We start from the raw sequence: 23,117 nt of genomic DNA, 5'->3' as shown, positions 1-23,117 counted from the left end.
CGTATCAGTCATGGAATTTTACCTGCTGTCTTGAAAATACCATGCTACAATGCAAAAAATAAGCAAATTAAAATTCAAGGTGGGTTCAAACTCAAATCCCCCACCCCAGCTTTGCTTACAGTCATATAAATACACAACATATGTGTCAATAAGTAGAGGTGTAGGGTTTTGAGTCAAGTGTTTACATGATTCTAGCATTGTTGACTTGTACATGAACTAAACATGCCTCAGCTGACATGTAGGCTCTATTATGGAGATGTTACTTTTTAAAAGTAATATATTTTTTATCATATTTTCCTAAAACATTATTTTTTAAAAACCTCAGGTTCCTCGTTAATTGAACTGAAAAGTACTGAGTTAAGTGAGTATTGACGCAGCAGAGCTCACGCTAGGTCACGTGATTTCCTCTAAAACACACCGCGCGCGCCCTGTGTGCAGCACAAGAGCAAAACCTTCAGGCGCGATATCTGCCCGGTAACAGCAGCGCGAATAATTCCAAGTGGTTGTAAAATCACCTGAGGGGCGGTGTTTAGTTGTCCTTATTTATACGCGATGTGGTACTTTCCTTTCAGTTTGTACTGACTCTTGATCGGAGCGGGAGCGTACGGGTGATACGGAAAACCCTGTCCAGAGATATTATTATTATTACAAATTTTTATCGGCTGTTGGAGAAGAAAATATGAAGTTTCTGCTTTCCTTCGTCGTTCTCGCTGTTTTCAGCGCAAGTGCCTTTGCTAAGGAGTGTAAGTATATGATTATATGGCCAGCTTCTACAATAGGCCTCACACTGTGATGTTTCATGTCATTATTATTATTGTTATAACTTATTAATTATTCTTGTTTTGTATTACTATCATAGTTGTAAACATTATTTAGAGACATATTTAATGTTTTAATGACCGCAGTTGTGCCCATTTTGAAGTGCGCGAGACACGTAAACAGGAAGACACTTCACTGTGTATACAGCTGTTATATGTACATCTGTTAAAATATTTTTAATACATAATAAGGATTTATTAATTAGAATGCTTGTTTTTTAAAAATGTTTTATTTGACTTTTCATGGCCTATTTTGCAACCTACACGAGTGCTGCGTTTGGAAATCCCCTTCCGTGTTTACTTTCACTTTAGTATTGAAGGAAGTGTTTTGTCTATAATGTCAGTTTTATTTAGAAGAAATAAAAATAAAATACAAGACAAACGCGCAGCTATGTTATTAACAAAAAAAAATATTTGTAATGTTAAACTAGTTGTTCAACCAAATATTTTTTTCCTTTTGTGCCCCCCCCCCCCCCCCCCCCCGCACTTGGTGATAAAGATCAGTAACCTAAATCTAAATATCTAACCAAAATAATATATATGGAAAACAATAATTGTTTCGAAATTTACTAGATAATAAATTTGGTAAAACAATGACGTAACATGGAGGCCTTCCGGACTGGACCCATATATCCATCCATGTATCTATCTATATATTGATCTATCTATCTATCTATCTATCTATCTATAAGTACAAAAGTTATACCCGTGATGGTACCACCATAGCAATAAACGAGTGGAGCCATATTTTGAAAGAAAAAAAAAGTAGATTCAGAGATTTTATATTCAAGATTTTTTTAAAAATAAAGGGGGGGGGGGGGGGGGGGTATGTGAAAGAATAATTTCTTCATATAGTAACAGTTAAGATATAAGAACACTGCCACCTGACGATACCTGACGAGTAGGTCATGTTGTTAACGCTTTGCGATACTGATATCATATCATTGTACCGCCCAGGTCTATCTACCAGATTCTGTATTGAAATCATGTACATATTATATGTGCATATTATTCATGCATGTGTATCTTCATCTCTAGCTCCACCAAAAATCCAGGTTTACAGTCGTAACCCTGGTGAGTTTGGCAAAGAGAACACACTGATCTGCCACGTGAGTGACTTCCACCCCCCAGACATTACAATTGACCTGCTGAAGAATGGCGAGGTGATTCCAAATGCAAAACAGACCGACCTGGCCTTTGAGAAGGGATGGAAGTTTCATCTGACCAAGAGCGTCTCCTTCACTCCCACCAGCAATGACAAATTCACCTGCAGAGTCAGACACCTGAAGGAAACGAAGAACATCTCCTGGGGTAAGACTGACCTGGAGTCTGTGTTAAATAAACCTTCACGCATATTATGTTACTATTGATACGCTTTCGGCTTTCAGTAATGACGGCTTTGTCTGAACGCTGTTTTCTTTCCTTGCAGAGCCAGACATGTAAACCTCCTGGGCTTCGTAAGTAAACACTCCTATACAAAGAGAAAGTGTTGTTGATAGCATCACTTGCACTTTGAATAGTTTATTCTGTTTGCACAAATGTAGATAAATATTACAGTTTTCTATTTTATTTCTCCACAGATTCCAGCTGGCGACTGTTTCTTTCCATACTCGCAGCAATGATACTACTTTTTGACCATCAAACAATCTCTCAACAGTAAAATTAACTTCTCTGTATATCTGTCAATATAGGGCTGGGTGATATAATAAAAATATGATTAAAATAAAGTCATGTGATACTTGAAAACACCTTCCAGATATACAATATGGTGTTTAGTTTCACTTAGGTTTTGCTATCAAAGAGGCAAAAATATTTAATGGAAAAAGCATGAATTATTTGATTCAACATTCACTAAAGATTCAAACAATTAACGAGGTAATGGATAGAAATGTATTTGTTACAGTGAGCAATAGTGGCGTAAATAAATTAACATAAAAGAAGGCAACAATATATATATATATATATATATATATATATATATATATATATATATTAGTCGTATCACCCAGCCCTATGTGTCATCCACTTTTTAGTTAATCAAGCAATATCTTTACAATTTAGTATAAACTAGAATTTTATGCGGTTTGGATAAATTAATTACATAGCTAATGTAAGTTTTCTTTTTTTTAATGGTGTATAATTGTTGCCTATCTTCTTTTCTTCTAATCCATTATCTTGTGTAAAGTTTGATACCTGTCTCTGTTTGTTTTCATTACCCTTATTTTATGCTCCTTTAAAATGAAAATGAACTCTAAATATTGTTTTCTCTTGGAGTTTGAATAAGTGCTGATTATGATGTAAAAGATAATAAAATTCTGTCCCTCTCCCCAACTTGATTGTGGTGTGTGTGTGTCTGTATAAAAGAGAGTGAGAGATTTGTGTCTGCAGTACAGAATGTAAATGAACCTACCTAATTTGTTTAGTTAACAAACAGGAAACAAATGCAAAGTGAAATTTGATATGATGCGTTATATCACAGCGCTGTTCAATTCTTCGGTCAGAAGGTGTTCGTTAATTTTCTGTAAAAGCAGCTGTGACAGTAGTTCAGGCTGCAAAGTTTATATCAACACACTCTTACATAAAAATGTGCGTAATTGTTGGTACAGTACGGAGACGTTTATTTAACATTTTTGTAAGGAGTCTCCAGGACTTTGTAACAGTCAGAAATAAAACTAAGTTGCCAAAACATGAAAGTCTTTGCACTTTGTGTGTCTTGATAATATGACAGGCTTATTCACTAAATAAATAAATCAAAATAAATTTTTCTTCAAAATAAAAGTGCTGTTGAAATACTGACTCTTTGGGGCTGCTGTAACACAAGTGATAACAGGAACTCATTTGTTTCAAGGAGGTTTAACAACATTAAATGTAACTATAAATGGATAGAAAGTATGTGTTATTCTTTAGTTCATTTTTTAAATTGTAATTAGTAGCAAATAAACCCATCAAATGTGCTTGAAGAGTAAACAACTTTGGGGTGATAACGTCTTTCCGTGACCGCATGGTTGATTATTTTCCTATAAGAGTGTGCCCTGTCGATATTTATTTCTTGCTAAATGCATACAAAATAATCCTGTATTCAAATTAGAAGTGTGAAACCTGAACTTATATTTGTCTAATGTTCAACCTTCAAAGTGGGGGTGATCATGAATTTATGATGTATTTAATTTCTCAAAACAGTAAACCGTACACGTTTAACCATGCGATGCGCCTGTGTTGACTTATCTAAAGCAAATACTACTACAAATATTTTAATGTAGTGCAGTGATATTTACTGCGTGAGCGGCCATGATGACGTCATTCGCTGAGCCCAGCAGGGTTGAGGACACTGTAGCGAGCTACTTGATGCGCATGCGCGGTGTAAATCAGGTAGCCCATAGACATATAAATACTCTTAAGTACATATGTTTTTAGGGGTAGCCACAGACGCCTAACCAACTAACCAACTAACCAGGTTGAAGGAACGTTTTATTTTGGTCCCAGATCTGAGTTACGCGTTTTAGTGGAACTCAGCATACGGGTTAATCGAGAATATTCGCTGACACCGTCGCTCCACCCGGTTCACGTTGTTTTTTTGTATTTTTAATCCACAATCATATTTGATAAATCCCGCCTCCTGCGCTCGGATTGGCCTGTAGATCTCATTAACAGCTATCGGTCCAATCGGTGAGCTGAGTTTGCTGTACTAGCCAATCCCAGGCCAGGAGGTGGGGCGTTTGTTTAATAAAAACGGGTGGGACGATAAATTACGAATCCGCAGGCCGCTATCTTTGACGTCATATCCGGCGGAAGCAGTTATTTGGAAGCTAACGTTGAAGAATTTGCTGCCATTAAAATTTTTTTTTATTTATTGCTATATACATATATATATATATTTTTAAACAGATGTCAAGATGCTCCTTACAGTTAAACCGCTTCAAGGGAAAGAATGTAACATTCAGGTGGGTTTGAACATCGAGCTCTGCTTGTCTGGTTAGGGACATGACCATTCCCGTTGCTAGCTAGCTTAGCTAGTTTAGCTAGAAGAAGTTGTGTACATTATCTAGCTTTCCGGCTAACAGGTTAGGTGTAACTTTATAGAGACATTGAAGCGGGTTGTGCAGTTTATATATTATTCTGAATATAGCGTTTCATTGGACATGTAGTGCACTATGTAGGGTGTAGGAGACATTATTCATGTTGGTTCAATGTAGTGCACTAGTACATTGTGTATGGGGGTCATTTAGAATTCGGCCATGTTTTACAACGAGCTGAACCAAACCTAACACTGGCGTATACACTGACCAGCCATAACATTAAACCCACCTGCCTAATATTGTGTAGGTCCACCATGTGCCAACAAAACAGCTCTGATCCTTCAAGGCATGAACTCCACAAGACCTCTGAAGGTGTGCTGTGGTATCTGGCACCAAGACGTTATCAGCAGATCTTTTAAATCCTGTAAGATGTGAGGTGAGGCCTCCATGGATCTGAACTTGTTTATCCAGGGCATCCTACAGACGCTGGATCGGATTGAGATCTGACGAATTTGGAGGCCGATTCAACACCTTGAACAATTTGTCATGTACCTCATACCATTCCTGAACGATTGGTGCAGTGTGGCAGGGCACATTATCCTGCTGAAAGATGCCACTGCAATTAGGGAATACTGTTACCATGAAGTGGTGTACTTGGTCTGCGACAATGTTTAGGTAGGTTGTACGTGTCAAAGTAACTTCCACATGAACGCCAGGACACAAGGTTTCCCAGCAGAACATTTCCCAGAGCATCACACTCCCTTCACCGGCTCGCCTTCTTCCCATAGTGCATCCTGGTGCCATATCTTCATCAGGTAAGCGAGGCACACGCACCCGCCCGTCCACATAACGTAAAAGAACGCGTGCTTCATCAGTAGGGTTGTCACGATAGCATAAACGTATCCAACGATACTATACCAGCTGAAGTATCACGATACCCCGCAATATTGTTTATTCATAATTCAAATCTACAAAATGAACCAAGTTTACAGAAATACATAGATATAAACGAAAACAGACAAACCAGATTTTCCTCTCAATACGTTATTAATGAGAATGAATACCTGGCTGTTGGGAAAAAACTCAAGAACAATCATACAGTTGGCAAGCAACTAATTCGACGTGCCATGTATTTCATCGATTGTTCCCTAGAGCGATGAAATCATGCAAATGGAAATTGTCCTCAGTAGTAAGAATGAACACAATATTTGGCAGTGAATTCCCAGTACAGTTTCGGCTGTACTTGCTTGTAAAATGATCACTCGGAGAGAACGTTAGATCTGAATGAATTGGGGTGATGCAGCAGGGAGTCATATTTTGAGTGAAAGGATTGTATTTGTGTTCTCTCGAAAATAAACACTTTAAAGTTATTTAGCGATTTTCATATTTTATTAACTTCTTTTTTTTTGGGGGGGGGGGGGGGGGGGGATTTAGGTTAAATGAAGTGTTACTAACCTTTTATGTATTCTGCAAAAGCAGAATGTGTCGTTTTAGCAAAAATAGTATTAACTGCCGAATATACAACATTACTTACGGTTGTACTGTATTGATGATGCTACTGTTTAAAAATGACAGTGGCATCGTGGTATTTTGAAGCTTTAGTATCACGATACTACCGTAGTACCGGTATACCGTGCAACCCTATTCATCAGACCAGGCCACCTTCTTCCATTGCTCCATGGTCCAGTTCTGATGCTTTTACAAATGTGGTGAAAAGGGGTCAGCATGGGCACTCTGACTGGTCTCCAGCTACGCAGCCCCATACACAGCAAGCTATGATTCACTGTGTGTTCTTACACCTTTCTATCAGCAATTTGTGCTACAGTAGATATTCTGTGGGATCGGACCAGATGGGCTAGCCTTCACTCCCTACACGCATCAATGATCCTTGGGAGCCCATGACCCTCTCACCGGTTCTCCTTCCTTGGAGCACTTTTGGTAGGTACTAACCAGTGCAAACCGGGAGCACCCCAAAAGACCTGCCGTTTTGGAGACGCTCTGAACCGGTTGTCCAGCCTTCACAATTTGGCCCTTGTCAGAGTCGCTCAGATCCTTATGCTTACCCATTTTTCCAGCTTTCAACACATCAAGCTTGAAAACTGACTGTTCACTTGATGCCTAATAAATATATCCCACCCCTTGACAGGTGCCACTGTAATGAGAGAATCAATGTTATTCACGTCACCTGTCGGTGGTTTTAATGTTATGGCTGATTGGTGAATATGGGTTTTAAGTGTTTTGAGGCCAGGAAGTATAAATTCAGAAAGGTCTTACTGACTATAGAAGTCAAAAATTGGTTCTTGATTATGACTAGCTAAATGTATTCACACACACACCGTTTTAGTAAACTAGGCCATGAGTTTATGTAGGAAGCATTATCTATGAAATTAAAGGTGTAATAGTTGATTTATTTTTTCTATTATTATTATTATTATCTCTAGAACATGATAAAATATACTGGTTTAAGTCATGACCTCAGTACAAGTGTACTAAGCGGCTGAGAAAACCCATTTGGGGAAAACTGACATCTGGTCCATGATGCTTGTTTGTGTTTGGATGGGCCTGCTGTCCGTCATTTTATAGACGCACTACAGGCCACTGTAGATCCTGGGGGCGGAGATATTTGAACATGGGCGGGAATTGGGGGGTAGTCCCAAGGAAGGAAAAAAAAATTCAAATGTCAAATCCATCTACATAACTGTTAGAGACTAATCTTACCTAAAGCATCTTTAATGCTATGTTTTATTACTCCTTTTTTTTGTCGTCTTGTACTCTATTTACAAATCAGTGGGTGTGTGTGGATTTGATAGCGTTTGTGTGTTGAGGGTTTTTTTTTTTTCTTGTTGATTCTCAGGTTACAGAAAACGAGAAGGTGTCGACAGTGAAGGAACTGGTGTTTGAGCGCTTGAAAATACCCCCACATCAGCAGCGACTGCTCTACAAAGGCAAAGCCCTGGCAGGTACGAATAAAGAGTGGTCACGGTCAAAATTCTTTTCTTTTAAACTATCGTTGCCCTTAAGTCTGCGATAAGATCATCTACCAAATGGTTCCGTGTAGATTTGAATAAAGCTAATGAATATTCATGATATTTTCATGAGTAAAGTACACTCTTGTGTTCGTAGACGAATACAGATTGAGCGATTACGCCATCGGTCCAGAGGCCAAGCTGAACCTGGTGGTGCGGCCGACTGGAGAGAGAAACGGCGGGGCGGCGGTCAGCACTAACTGCACTAATACCAGTACCACCAGCAGCAGTGGGAGCACTGGAAGTGGAGTATGGCAGTTACTGTCCACCGTCCTGGCCAAACACTTCAGTCCTGCAGATGCAGCCAAAGTCCAGGAGCAGCTCATTAAGGTACTTTCAGTTCTGCACCTCGCCTATTCCTGCACTCTTAGCAGAAAGTGTTCGTGCTTGTTGGGTAAGGAATGAAACACTTTCAGGCTGTGCGGTTGTAGGAAAATAATCACCGATATGGGTCGGTGTGACGCGGCAGGACTCCCTGCTCCCACTCTGAACACGATTGAAGTATTTTTTTCCTCTTGCACCACAGCACCTAATGAACATCACGTCTTACTTTTATCCGTTTATAGTTCCATTTAATGTTGTGGAAAGTCCCCAAACAAGTTATCACTTCAGTTATAGCAGCTATAAAGCCATTCCCTTACCAGCTTCTCTCTCTCTCTCTCTCTCTCTCTCTCTCGCTCGCACGCTCTGTCTCTCTCTCTGTCTCTGTTTGTGTGTGCCTCTCTCTGTCTGTCTCTTCTTTTTTTCTCTTTTTCCTTTTTCCCCTCTTTTTTTTCCCCTTCTCATTCTTCACATTAATAAGACAAGCCTCATGTTACTGCGAAAGTGTAAAGTCCGCTATCCGTGAAGATTCTCGCGTGTCGATCAGAAAACTTGCTTTCAGCTTTACTTCCGACTGTGACGAAGCGTCGACGCCAAGGACTCGTCGGCGATTACGCGTTTTTAATCTGTTTATGTGCAGCGCGTGCCATGCAACTCGCTTTTGTAAGCTGTCACTATAGAAGCAATAAATAAAAAAAAAAAAAGAACAACTTCCGACCAATCGGATTCAAATTGTCCAATTGGGATGGTCGATATGGACTTAAAACTCTATCACGATATTTTCTGGTATTTACTGCGATAACGATCAGTGACGATATAAAATATAATATCATTCACCACTGTTTTTAGCTCCAAGTGAGAGCTGTGATCTTGACCGCCTCAGAAACACAAACACTGATCTAAAAGTAAAACTGATTTTCTGAAACCAGTACGTCATCAACTACTCTATCGTTATTAAGTTATTCTTAACATGGGGAGAATTTCTACCGGTATATCGCAAACGGTAAGATATCGCCCCATCCCTATTGTCCAACACTATTAATTACACTCTAGATACACTCTAAACGTCTATTAATGGTTACGTCAAGGTTGCTTATCTTTTACTGATGATGCCTTTCTTGTTTTTTTTTGTTTTTGTTTTTCTCCCCCCCCCCCCCTCCCCCCCTTACAGGATTATGAACGTTCTCTCAGACAGCTCAGCCTAGACGATATCGAGCGCCTGGCTGGACGTCTGCTGCATCCTGAGGCAGAGGGAATGGACACGTCATACATGGACTGAGACGAGCTACAGCATATCCACACACACACACACACACACACACACACACGAGAGCACACTTTAAAAGCAGCAACACAGCAACCTGATGCTTGCTTAAATGTTTGCGATGAGGACATTTAGGAACAACAGGACTGTAAGACCACGTCAGCTTACTTCAGGTTGGCCACACGTGACCGTGGCTCAACGAAAAGAAAAAAAAAATCTCAGAAGATTCCTAACCAGTCTTTTGAACAGTAATTAAGTGTCATGAGCAGCACTTTTATGTGCTCCATGTTTCCTTTTTTTTTCTTTTCTTCCTGCTTTCAGACGTCCAGCCTTTGTTTTAGTTTTTTTTTTTTTAGAAACTCTTTGAGCGGATGAAATTCAAGACGTTTTAACAGACATGCCTTCTCGTTTGAGTGTCATACTTTTCATAAAAGGGACAAACCTCCTGCAGTGCCTACAGTAGCACCTGGTTTATGCAGGAAGGCAGTATAATCTCAACACGAATACAGATTAAGCCTCGTGCATGAAGTGAGGTCGTGTTTTTAATCTGCCCTCGCCAACTTCCTCTGAAGATTTCATCGGTCAGGGAATCCCTGTGTCCTTTTTAAGGACCGCTCCAGTGCTTTATAAGAACGAGTGTGGTTTGTCAGACGACCCATTGGACACTCGAAGGATCGAGTTTGACACAGTCGTAGAATTGAGGAACAGAACTTGCCCATGGGATTACGATTTCCTTTTTAAACCTGTATAAAAAATTTTTTTTTAAATGGTGGAAGGATATAGTATAAAAAGAGTATAAGATCTGCGTTGCAGCTACTCTATACCTCAGCGTTTACATAACTACAGTACATTGTCCTGCTGGCTAGTTCGCATGTTCACAGGAAATAAACAGGATGGGTTGCCATGGAAATTTTCATTCTATTTCAACCAAAATCAGCTTAAAACTGAAGAACGGTGTTTTTAAACACAGTATTGAAATGCAGGGTTAATTATGTATTTAGTTTGAACGGTCATGTGATGTATATTTCATGCTCAGAGTTTTCAGTCTACATATGCTGCTTAATGGTATGTTTGGATGCTTTATGAACCTATTTATGATCGTCAAGGAGTTCCATTCATCACTACTGACCACTAAGTTAGTGTTGGGCCATGTATAGGTAAGCACTCCGAATTTTGTAAATACTGTTTATTCTTATTATTAAAAATGACGACAAAATCGTGACTGGCTTTATCTAGTTCTTTTGTAGACGTTATTATCTATAGTGTTTTTGTTCCTCTTCTACAATAGTAATGTGCCCACAATTGCAGCTTTTTAATTTATTAATGAATGACAAGATCATACCTTTTTTTTTTTTTTTTTTTTTTTATACATTTTGTTTGTTCCCTCTCTTGTGAAAGTTAGTAAAGACAGGGAACACTGCTGGTCATGTTACGTGGTGGAAAACCTACAACGGAGCCTGAAATAAACGACTTCTTACAGTAAACCTCATATCAACAATTGTATGTTTTTCTTTCTTGAATAGCAATTAGTGATATCGACTGAAAACTAGATCACGATCCTTCACGGTATTTTAATTTTTTTGCGGTAACGGTAAAAACGACGATTCATTTCGATCTTTCCGGCCACGAGTCACGTCGGCGTCCAAGTCTCGAGAGCCGTGCAAACACTAACATCGATCCAAAAAAGTCAAACTTAATCCTTACCATCATCAATTACTAAACTATACCAATTAAATAGGCTTAAAAAATAGAATTTTATTCACTAATTAAAACTCCAGTAAAAATACAAACACCAATATTGGCAGGATTAATAATCTAACCCCTGGAAAAACAAACGGAAATGCTGTATCCGAACCACTGTCATATTACTGAGGAAGCTCCTTGTTTCAGGGAGGATTAATTCTCCTTCGTCTAGGGTTATGACTCCGCCCATAAACACCACATCGGCTATATCGTCAATACGGCTATATCGTCAATACCGCGGGATGACGAATCCTTATCACGAGGAGGAACTGTCGATTTATAATTAGCTTTACATTGTTGCGCAGGAACAAAATTCAAGTTCCTGTGAATCAGCTGTTACTATAGAACCCATAACGTATTAGAACAGCACGTCAAGCTCGAACTACAATGAATCGACACGTCCTGACCGATCCGAGTCGAGAATTCAGCAGCACTGTGGTTATAATCAAACAAAAACGCTTCACTTATTACTAAACACTGAACACGTTGGTTGTAAATGTATCTTTATTCATCTATTTGGTGTAGAATATACACTACCAGGTTACAATGGCACATTTGGCCAAAGACTACTCCCCCCCCATAAATTGTTTAACCATATTCATCCTGGAATATAAAACAAATTCTCTGATAAGGTATGTATATATTTATATATTAATACAAGTGCAATATGTAAATGTACAAAGATGAAGACATGAAAGGAGAAGCACTGAATGAAAAGACTTGGATGCAGGTAAAGTTCTGTGCTTCTGCTTTTCCTCTAGTGTGTGACTCACTTCCTCGTCTGTTTAACTAAACTAAATGTGCCTGATAGTGACTAAGACAAAGTTTAAATTGCTGGCATCATGTAAGTAAGTAAGTGTTAAATCCTCTAAATAAATGGTGTAAAACGATGTGCTTGTGTCATATGACGTGACTGCGGGTAGCCAGGATTCCGTTAGTTAACGCCATTCGCACCACACTTGGTGCATTAAGCAACCTCATGGTCAAGCAAATGTTCTGGTTAAGACAGTATATAGTCCTCGATTGCCTTTCATGAATGATCAGTCGTTCATATATTCATGACATGCAAATACAGACAGGTTACATGTCTATCACCGGTGGACTTTATACAGTAGGGAACGCATGTTCAGCATAGAAATACATAAAGACACGTGGAATGATGTAGAACCGAAAGGCACAATGATTCGAAAGAAAAACAACTGCTTAAGGAAAAGAAGGCGTAGTGACTGTCTCTGACAGAGTAGTGATAGTGAGAGATGGAGGTTTTTTTTGTGTTTTTTTTTTTTAAAAAAAGGGTCGCTATACTGCAGGAAAGAAGTTGCACTCTCCTGTTTCCTCGAAGCAGTAGCTTTGTGATGCCATGTGTTGCATGGGACTTGAAAAGAAAGGGACGCCGTTACATGGCGTTTCAAACCCTGGATGTCTTTGAGGAGGAAGAGAAGACAAACAGGGCAACATGGTGGTGTTGATGGCTTGGTTATTATTTTTTTTATTGTATTTCATTTTTTTTTTTTTTTTTGTTCAGTCTCTGCTAGATCACCGTCATCACTTTCCCTCCATGCAATCAGCTTCATCTTCTCTTCCCTCAGCAGCTGCAGCTGTCATCCGAGCTGGCAGGTCTGTCGTCTCTTAGCTTGATCTGGTCGGGAAAATCGTACGGCTCCACCTCGGTCTCCTGGAGGACGGAATAACAAGGGCCGGTTAAAACAGGGCTGACATCCATCATGTAAAATGACCAGCCTCATGAAATTAGTTAGATGATATTGACAATGGTGTATCAGTTTATTACAGACAGTTTTCATGGCTTCACTGGACGACAGGGGGTGGGAGATATGGTCTGGCATGGTTAGATTGGGATGGATGGGAAATGACTAATGTACAGGAACTATATATTGGGATGGGTAGACTGGAATTGGAGTGTAATGTATGGATTGGAATTGAACTGGATTTTGGTGGGGAGGATTGAGATGGATGGATGGATGGATTGGATTTAAGGTGGACGCCTTAAAAATAAATTGCATTTGGATAGAGAGATTGGATTTATATAAGGGTGGGCAGATTGGAACCGGATTGGTAAGGATATATTGGCATTGAATATGACTGGAATGGATAGATTACAGTTGAATGGGATTAGGATGGACTAGATTAGCATAGACAGAACATGAACCGGACAGGATTAGGGTGCTTGGGTTTGGATTGATAGCTTGAAATTGGACGGAATTAGGTTGTATTAGGATTGGACTTGATTTTGACAGAATTTTGGTTTGGATCTGCTCTAGATTACGATGGAATGAGTGGAAATGGGTAAGATTAGGATGGATAAATGTAAATTGAGCTGGGATTGACGGAATGCAAGTGTATTGGACTACAAGGGATAGATTAGAATTTGAATTGAATTATTTTCTGACAGTTGGATCGGGATGGGGATTGATTGATTGGAAGTAGCTTGAGATGGGATGAATTAGGATTGGACTGAAGGAAATGAAACTAATGATAAGGAACGCACACACAGCATCAACTAAAGAGACGTAAGTAATAAATGACACATCAGGATACAAATACTACAACAAGAACAGAAACAGTACCAAAATGAGACATATTGCACAGTTCCCAAAGGCAGTCACAGTGTAATGTACCCCCCTTTCAGCACACCAATGACAGCACAGCTACTAACGTAATACTCGGTCATCTAAATGTGTTCTATGCTGTATGTAAGGGCTTCCTTGTGCATCTCTGTACCTGTTTGAGTGCATTACGAGCAATGGTTTGGAAAGCCTGGTCCACGTTGATAGCTTCTTTGGCACTGGTCTCAAAATAAGGGATGCTGTTCTTGCTTTGACACCATGCCTGGGCTCGCTTTGTAGTAACCTGCTCGAGACAAAGGGCTTTGTTCAACAAACATCTGATCTGAATGAGATTAACATTGTTGAACACTGTATTCACGTGGTATTAGTTTCTCAGAGTGATGCCTATAATAAAATATCGCACGGCTCCTCCGTATAGAAATTCTTGGCTATGAACGTTGACTCTATTACTGGATCGATAAACTTATTTAGGGACTTCTAGAAGTTTCATAATGTTCAGGCATATGCAAGTTATAAGGAATAAAGTGAGCCTACAGACTCCTCTTGCTGTCTCCATAACAGCTTAACCAGGGTTTTCATTGATTTTCTGTTCTTTTTCCCCTCTAATGGTCTCCCAGAGAAGACAGTATGAATGATGACTGTACTATCTAGATTTTTAAAGGACTTTTCAAAATGTTTTTTTGTAAAAAATAAAATAATTGCATATTAAATTGATATTAATAGTATATAAAAACTGACTAATAAATCAGTCTATAACATGAGCAGTAGTTTCATCTGTACAGTAGAAACCATGTAAGGTGAAAATTGCAAATGGCTTCCTATTCACCACATATGCGCCACACGTGTACATAATGGTGCTGTAGAACCAACACAGTGTGTTAAATAATGTCATTATGTTATACCCTATGCAAGGAGCATATGAAACGGAAAATGAGGGGTGGGAAAACGTGATTATGAAAATGTTTACTTCCAGTACATAACAGCTCTCTTATTTAAAATATTTAAACAAATTTAGAAGTTTTAAAATCTAGATGGGATTAAAATAATCAGACCATCCTTGAGTTGGAGTTTTCGCAAGCTTGGGATAGAAAAAATCCCAACACTGCTGTTCTTGAACAAGAGTTAATTTACTAAGTAGCACCTGTAAACAGAGCTGAAGTCTGGGGAAATGAAACCCAGAGCTAAAACTGTTCATTTCCAGAATCCAAAGGAACATGAAATTTGCGTGTAAAAACGCCATGCAGTCTGGAGCCCGCACGGACCTGTCTGTTCTCCAAGTCGATCTTGTTTCCGAGCACGACGAAGGGGAAGTTCTCAGGGTCACGAGGGCTTGCTTGGATCAGGAACTCGTCCCTCCAGCTGTCCAGAGTCTTAAAGGTGTTTGGAGATGTGACGTCGTAGACCAGCACGCAGCAGTCGGCGCCCCTGTAGAACGCCACGCCCAGAGACTGAAAACGCTCCTGTCCGGCTGTGTCCCAAATCTATCGATCAACACACAAAACAACACTAAGAAAGGTGATTAAAGTCCCTCTGATTACTGGTTTAGGAACATAATCCAATTACTCATATATTAAGCTCATTATTTAAATGTGTACAACAATATTTTGGCTATTAGTGCTATAGAGCTTTGAACTTCTGAACATTAGGTCCAGGTTTATAGTATAAACAGCTATTGAAGTTTATATTAAACCCATTCTATTCAAGTAACCAGTCAAACTGGCTAAATACAATAGGAACTCAATAATGAATGGGTTGTGATTTCCACCACTGTAACGAAATGGTGGGGGTCAGTTTCCCCTCGAAAACCATTGGAACAGCGAAGCCAAATCAATTGTTTGTGCTATCCGCCCAAGAAGTTTGGGTTTGAGATCAAAAGATGGATATGAGATGAGAGTGTGGGGTTTCAGCTTTTATTTCCTGGTATTTACATCTAGATTTCTTAGACAACATAAAATGTAGAACCTTTTGCACAAGACCACCCAATTTTAAGCGAGCAAAAGTATAGGAACAGATAAGTCTTGAAGTAAATTAAAAGTAAATAACACTTAATATTTAGTTGCATATCCCTTGCTTGCAATAACTGCATCAAGCCTGCAACTCACTGACATCACCAAATTGTTGGTTTCTTGTTTTATGATGCTTTTCCAGACTTTTAGCGCAGCCTCTTTCAGTTGTTTGTTTTGACGGGTTTCTCCCTTCAGTCTCCTCTTCAGGAGGTGAAATGCTGCTCAATTGGGTTAAGGTCTGGTGATTGACCTGGCCAGTCTAAAACCTTCCACCCCCCCACCCCCCCTTCCTTGATAAACTCCTTTGATGGGCTGGCAGTGTGTTTTGGATCGTTGTCTGGCTGCATGATGAAGTTCCTCCCAATTAATTTGGATGCATTTCTCTGTAAACTGGTGAATTTGTTCTGCGGCTACCATCGTGAGTTACATCAACGAAGATTAGTGTGAATTTTCCAGAAGCAGCCATGCAAGCCCAAGCCATGACACTACCTCCACCATGTTTCACAGATGATCTTGTTTGTTTTGGATCATGAGCAGATCCTTTCTTTCTCCAGACTTCGGCCTTTCCATCACTTTGGTCTTGGTTCCAGAACTTTTGTGGCTCATCTCCAAATTCCAATCTGCCTTTCCGATTCTTAATGCTGATGAGCGGATTGCATCTTATGGCCATGGCCTCTATAAGACTTCTTTGAACGGTGGACTATGATACCTTCACCCCTACCCTGTGGAGTCACTGACCATTGCACAACCTTGTTCCATGTCTGGTTGTTCGTACACCAGTGGTTTCTTTCTTTTTCAGTACATTCCAAATGGTCGTATCGGCTATGCAATGTTTGTGCAATGCCTCTGATTGATTTTCCTTCTTTTCTCAGCTTCAAAATGGCTTGCTTTGCCTCCCATAGACATTAATCTTCATGTCGGACTTCCCAGGTGAAACTGAAGGCTAAAAACGAAGAGTAGATGTTCAGAGCTATTTAATGTTTAAACAATAAATCTAACAGGACACACCTGGGTAACAACAAACACATGGCAGTCACGTGTTCCAATATTTTTGCTCGCCTACAAATTGCGTTGTCTGATACGAAACGTGCGATGTTCTATGCCGTTTAACACATATCAACATATAAATACCAGGAAATTAAAGCTGAAATTCTAAACTCTCGCCACATATTCATCTTTTGATCTGAAACCCAAATGTCTTCAGTAAGAGGAAAATAAATAAAGAAATGGCTTTGCTGTTCCAATAGTTTCGGAAGGGACTGTAACATGACATGAACTAAGTACTCTTCTTCCTGTACTTCCTTTTTGTTTTCCTTACAGCCATTTCACACAGTCATGTGCTCGCTGGCACACAAGGATCAGCATTCCATGGCATGGCACAGCATGACACACAAGCTCCAAACTTGTTGTTACATAACCAGTGCCTTATGGGAAACCGGCAAGAGCTCACATGGCAGGCAGATGAGTGACACATCTCAAACAGACCGTGTTCGTCATGACTCTGACTAGGTTCGACATGGCCTGCTGTACACTAACGCAACCACAGACCGCATCAGAGCCTGCTGATCAAATTTCAATGTGAGCGTTAAGCTCCACTCACTAACACACTACTGCATAAAAGGAAAAGCATTTAATCAAGATGACAAGAATTCAACACGGGTTTTCTCGGATGCCTAACCTCCAAATAAGTCAACGTTGCCCGCCTTGCGTGATTAAAGAATGAAAAAAAGGCATGTGGCTTGTTTCCAAAACAAACACTGACTAAGGAACCATTAAGAATGCAGCAAACTCCCATCTCAACATTTTATCTTTTTTTTTTTTTTTTTTTTTAAGAGAAGGTGCGCTGGATCCCACAAAATGTATTATCGATCTTACAGAAGGCTCAGATCCAAAAGAAATGGGCAGCGACATACGAAATACCCCAGTGTTATCCAAAACATTTTATTGACTTTTTTTTTTAATTGATCTATTTCGAGATGCTGATAAAGCTGCTAAACAAACAACATTTCTGAAGATAGTATATCTGAAACACACAAGATGATCAGAAGGAGGTTTCTAACAGAATACACTTTAATCCTAAGAGTCAATATCATGCTTTTCGGTGCATCATAGCATGCGCTTACAAGTTTACATTTTCAAAGAAGACAGCATTAAATGTCATAAATACCTGTAAGGGTTAAATGACTTGTTTCCAGTAAAAGGAAATAGTCATTAACTGGTGGACTTTGGTTTAGCTGCGGACACAGCAAAGAATTTCAGTCGAAAAACACTAAATAAATAAATAAATAAACTATCGTAGTCCAGTGACTCTAATTTTCTAAACATGAACCAGCACAGCTTCTGTTGCAGATCCTCCTCTATTTGTCCAAGTTATTTAGCTAAAAGCAACATCAGACCAGAGCCTAACTACAGGGTTTGAGACATTAGGAAAAACACAGGAAATCCAGCACACATAATTAACTGATGAATTGAATCAGATGTGTTAGCTTCCCCGACAGTGAAAACAGAATTGCATTGAAAACATGACGCCTACTACAAGAGAAAATGTGAACTGTCAATTTAAAAAAAATAAAATAAAATACACAATCAGAAAAACAATATTCAAACCAGCAATGAAGAGACGAAAAACCAACCTGCATGGTGACCAGCCTGTCGTCCACCATCACCTCTTTGGTCAAAAAGTCGGCACCGATCGTGGCCTTATACTGGTTGCTGAACTTGTTATTAACATACTGGTTCATTAAAGAAGTCTTTCCAACCCTGAAAAGGAAAAAAAAAAAAAAACATCACGGACTCACACAACCTTGTCCTACAAAGCAAGCAAGCATTACACTGTATAAACATTATAATTAGCCTGGCCATTAGAACAATAAACAAATACGACTCAGGGGTGATTAAACAAACAGTGATGACTGAGCAAATAGCTTATCAGCATTATTGCTTTAAAGATCAACACGAGCAGGAGGAATCAATAAAATTCCTCTCATCGGGAACAGAGACATAGTTCTGGTGGAATTTAACCCATCTGTTACAGTTTAGCCTGAATAACTCAGCCACTCATTAAAGTTAACCTTAAACTCGGTCTACGTTCTGTCCAGAAAATATCCCAAACTACCTAATGATCAGTTGGATGTCCCTAAAATTTTGGCCAGTGTGATCTAAGGAATAAAGCACTACAGGACATGATGGTTGAGTTACTGTTAACACCCCTGAAATTGATCATTTTCCAATGACAGCATGTTTTGAAGTGTTTTATTCCTCTTATACCACAGCAAATAGCCAACCATCACAAATTTTAATGGATTAGTGGAAGACATGATTTTTATCCACTTATAGTTACGTTTAAAGCGCACCTATTATGGTTTTGAAACGTGCCTAATTTTCTTTTAAAGGCCACATACAATAGATTTACATTAAAACAGTTTAATGTGCTCATAATTTAAATTGCAGGTCCCCCCCCACCCCCAAACAGTGTCAAACGACTCATTAAATGATCCGTTCTAAACTCCTCCTTTCAGAGAGCATACTCTGCTCTGATTGGTCAGATGTCCCAGTCTGTTGTGATTGGTCTACCGCTGTCAGCGAGCAGCCGATGAAGATCAGAGGCGGGGTTTTTAGTTACAAACCTACATAGGTTTGTACAGGAAGTAATGTCTGGAATCAGTAACGACTCGTTTCAGCTGTTCAGAATCGATTCCTTCTTTTGGGACTCGATAACTCCGTTTGTCGTGCGCTTTGATTTTTTTAAACTTTGCAGACGTTTTTACGTTCACAAATGGCTCTATAACACACACTACATGAAAGGGAACATTTGAAAAACCATAATAGGTGCACTTTAATGTTGTGGAACAGCCACGAAACAATGTTTTCCAGCATCTCTTTATTTTGTTCTCTTTCTTGAAGTTAAAGACAAATACAGCTTGTCATGTTACTCAGAAACATGGGAAACAAAAACTCCTGAAGACGCTCCTGAGGTGGAAAACGTACTGACGGTTTCAAAGCGCCGACCCTGAAGACTCCATCCATAAAACGTTAAACGTTTAATTATTGATCCTTTGATTTTGTAAAGCCTTAGATTCCGTGTCGTGTCCGCCACACGAGACCACATGACCAAGCGGTTGCTATAGAAATGATAACGTGTCAGAAAACGCACATTCACATAAACCTGTGTTTCGAATTACAGCCAGCACAGTTGTCAGAGCTGCTGTTGAAATGAAATGAAAATGAATCAACTGACTAATCAGCTTTGAGACAGTCAGAAGGAGTTGATCGTGCTGTGATATAGAATTGATATAAAACTCCAGGCAAATCACAGAAGACAACAAAAGTTTCTACGCTGTGGCTTTGGCTAGACTGTGGAAATGCCAACCACACCTAAAGCCAAGCTGAGACCGGTGGTAAAGAAACGAAACAAGGAAAACAAGGGGAACTCCTGAACGGCAGAGTAAAAAAAAACAAAATAAAAAAAATCCCCTCTCTTATAGGTAGAAACGTTTTGCTTTATTGACTGTGCAAATTAAAAAATGAAAGTAAAACCTCATCCTACTTCAAGTGAACATGGACAAAGTACTGTTTGAAAATTATGCTACTGTAATTGTGATTAAAAATCCCGAGTGTGGTCACATGATTACAAATAAATGAAACCACAAAATTAAATCTTGTGAAAGCTGTGACACAGAAACAGTAGGAGCTTCGGAGGTGGTCAAGTCAAGAACACAAAAACACAAAACACCGCCTCCCCCCCAGAGCACTCGATCACTCGGTTCATTTCCATCCTGCACCCCTTTTTCAACACAACAGCACTGCAAAAGCCATGGTCATGATTAAAGGAAGGTTCCACGGTTTTTCAGCTTAATCTACAGCATCTGTTGATTCTGTGTGTGATCCCTACAGGCAAGAAATTCAACCTGTCTTCCCATACTAAGCAAAGAACAGAAAACCTGTTCACTCGAAACTCACTTATAATGGAATTCTTGGGGCAGTTGTTGTGACATCGATCGCATCCATCCATTTTCCATAGTGCTTGCCTTACACAGGGTCACGGGGGAGCCTTGAGCCCATCCCAGAGAACTCGGGGCAAAACAATTTGGGGGGACACCCTGGACGGGGTGCCAACCCATCACAGGGCACAATCACACACTACAGACAACTTGGAAATGTCAATCATCCTACAACACACGTCGTCGGACTGACGGAGGAAACCAGAGTACCGGGAGAACACGCAAGTTCCATGCACACAGGGCGGAGGCGGGGTTCAAACCTCCAACCCTGGAGATGTGAGGTAAATGTGCTAACCACAAAGCCACCATCAATGAGCCTCTGCATCAATCCCACATTGATTACAAAACTGAGGAATATACTTATATTTATGTAAAAGACTTGAAGAATTTCTCCAGGCAGTTGGATGCAGATGCATTATCATGCAACAGGAAGGTAATTAACCCAAGGTGCAATACCCAGTGTTGAAAAACTGGGTAACATTCGGATGTGGGGGGTGGGGTGGGGTGGGGGGTTGTCCAAAGCGTCTATAGTGTAAGAATGGGTGTGCGATGGATTTCTACCCCATCCAGGGTGTACCCCACCTTGTGCCCCATGCTCCCTGGGATAGGATCCAGGTTCCCCGTGACCCTGTAGGATAAGCGGTATAGAAAATGGATGGATTCCACAACACCCTTTATTGCTGAAGTATAGGCCTAAAAGCTGAACATTTATTTCAACAACTGCCCTTTAAGTGTTATTGCTGTATTTCAAGCAAATCCCCCCCCCCTTTTTCAGCATAGTACAACGTGAAGAAATGCTCTGTGGTAATTGCTCATAGGTTACATAAGTCCTAGCTAGAGATTAGGTTGAAAAACACGGAACTATTCCTTTAGCAAACTATATAAATAGTTTGAAAAGCTCCATGTTGTCCTTAGCTAAGCTCATCCTCTTTCCAAGCCTAAAAATGAGATTTTTTTTATGCCAGCTTTGTCTTCTTTTTTTATATAGTGACGTCAAAGAGTCTGGTTCCTCATGAAAGTAGAAGTGGCATGAGAGAGTGTGAGAGAGAGAGAGAGCGAGCGAGACTTACCCAGAATCACCAAGGATGATCACCTTAAGCAGCACCTTTTTGCGAGAGGCCATGACGTCCAGACCAGATCTGAGGATCAGACACAGACGGATCGTTATCAATCATCAATTCTGTACAGATACTCGGATTCCTGCTCATACTCACAATACTATTTAAGGGAATGATATTCTGGGAGTGCTATTGTCATCATTATTAAAAGCCAGCTAACTATTCAATTTGGGAAGCTTTAACACGGACATGGTTGCTATTTTGAACTGTTACACAGCTAACTAACATTACTGGAGCTTCAGATACCCAAAACATGGTCGTTAAGCACAAACACCGTTGCTAAGGCTGACAAAAAATACCCAAAGCATAGCGTTTCCAAACCGAGTGACGTCACTACACGAAAAATCTCCACCGTGACAAATGCGAAAAGCTTTCTGTGATTGTATTTTAAACGCGAAAGTGAAAGATATGTTAGGATTGTTTTTTATGTCCTTGATTACATTATGTCAGGAACAAACAATAGTAAAAAAAAATTTTTTTTTAAAGTGACCGTTTATTCAACGATATAAATCGAGACGAATCTTTAAAAATGCAATTATTTGTTAACGTAACATATATATCAGCTTATAGTCATATACTTTACCATATTAAGATTAATGTTAAGTATAAATCAGATGCACTCTCTCCTCTCCTCTTGCATTTTTGTGTTTTTTTGTTTTAGAGAAGACAAACATGGAAGATGAAATCCTACCTCCTTCCGCCTCTTCTCTTTGGAAACGCAAACACAGCGTTTAAGTCTGTCCGAAAGAAATTCACTCCCTGAATGTGTCCCGAGCAACTAATTTATATCCAGCCTTATCAGATATGGAGAAACACATCTGCTGTAGAGCCTAAACGCCTTCCTCTAGCCGAACATGGCTGCGGAGTCACAAGGGACTGACGCACCGCTGACCTGTTTCACAAACCGGAAGTGACGCCCCTCCATTTTATTATTCATTGATTTATTTTTGAAAAATGTAACATTTCTAATATCCAGAATGAAAATATTTCCCGTAGAACACTTTCCAAAACCGCCTGTGCGTCTTAAATTAAACCACAACACACACTCGACGCCTTTTTTTTCCCAACCCGTTTTCCCGTTTCAAACGCACGATTACGCGAGTGAATAAGAAAATCCCCGGATGTACCCTTAACGTACTTGTTAGTATGCGAGTGCGTCGAATTCACGAACGTGTTTTGAACACTATGCTTAGTGTTAGTATGCGAGTGCGCACTAGCAC

General features: G+C 39.7%; 3 protein-coding genes across 3 annotated transcripts; 2 read left to right on the top strand and 1 right to left on the bottom strand.

Moving 5' to 3' along the window:
• The first annotated feature begins 615 nt into the window (after positions 1–615).
• b2ml (beta-2-microglobulin, like) lies at positions 616–3,149 on the top strand. Its single transcript, NM_001200072.1, is given in 5 exon segments — positions 616–743; positions 1,857–2,129; positions 2,248–2,261; positions 2,263–2,275; positions 2,399–3,149. Coding segments are annotated over 3 exon segments (351 nt in total). The 5' UTR covers positions 616–679; the 3' UTR covers positions 2,263–2,275; positions 2,399–3,149.
• A 1,428-nt stretch (positions 3,150–4,577) lies between these two features.
• On the top strand, positions 4,578–10,934 carry ubl4a (ubiquitin like 4A). The gene is made up of 4 exons (XM_017467633.3): positions 4,578–4,759; positions 7,689–7,794; positions 7,958–8,190; positions 9,353–10,934. Exons 1-4 carry the CDS (start codon positions 4,712–4,714, stop codon positions 9,458–9,460), a joined length of 495 nt encoding a protein of 164 aa, XP_017323122.1. The 5' UTR covers positions 4,578–4,711; the 3' UTR covers positions 9,461–10,934.
• Positions 10,935–12,708: 1,774 nt separating this feature from the next.
• Positions 12,709–22,738, bottom strand: rab7b (RAB7b, member RAS oncogene family). The gene is given in 6 exon segments (NM_001200474.1): positions 12,709–12,863; positions 13,928–14,056; positions 15,036–15,254; positions 18,413–18,539; positions 21,850–21,918; positions 22,589–22,738. Coding segments are annotated over 5 exon segments (618 nt in total). The 5' UTR covers positions 21,903–21,918; positions 22,589–22,738; the 3' UTR covers positions 12,709–12,773.
• Positions 22,739–23,117: the final 379 nt, after the last annotated feature.

Source organism: Ictalurus punctatus, chromosome 5 (genome assembly GCF_001660625.3).
Source record: "Ictalurus punctatus breed USDA103 chromosome 5, Coco_2.0, whole genome shotgun sequence".
NCBI lineage: Eukaryota > Metazoa > Chordata > Actinopteri > Siluriformes > Ictaluridae > Ictalurus > Ictalurus punctatus.
The sequence above is the reverse complement of the archived record's forward strand: the minus strand, read 5'-3'. Positions and strand labels throughout refer to the sequence as shown.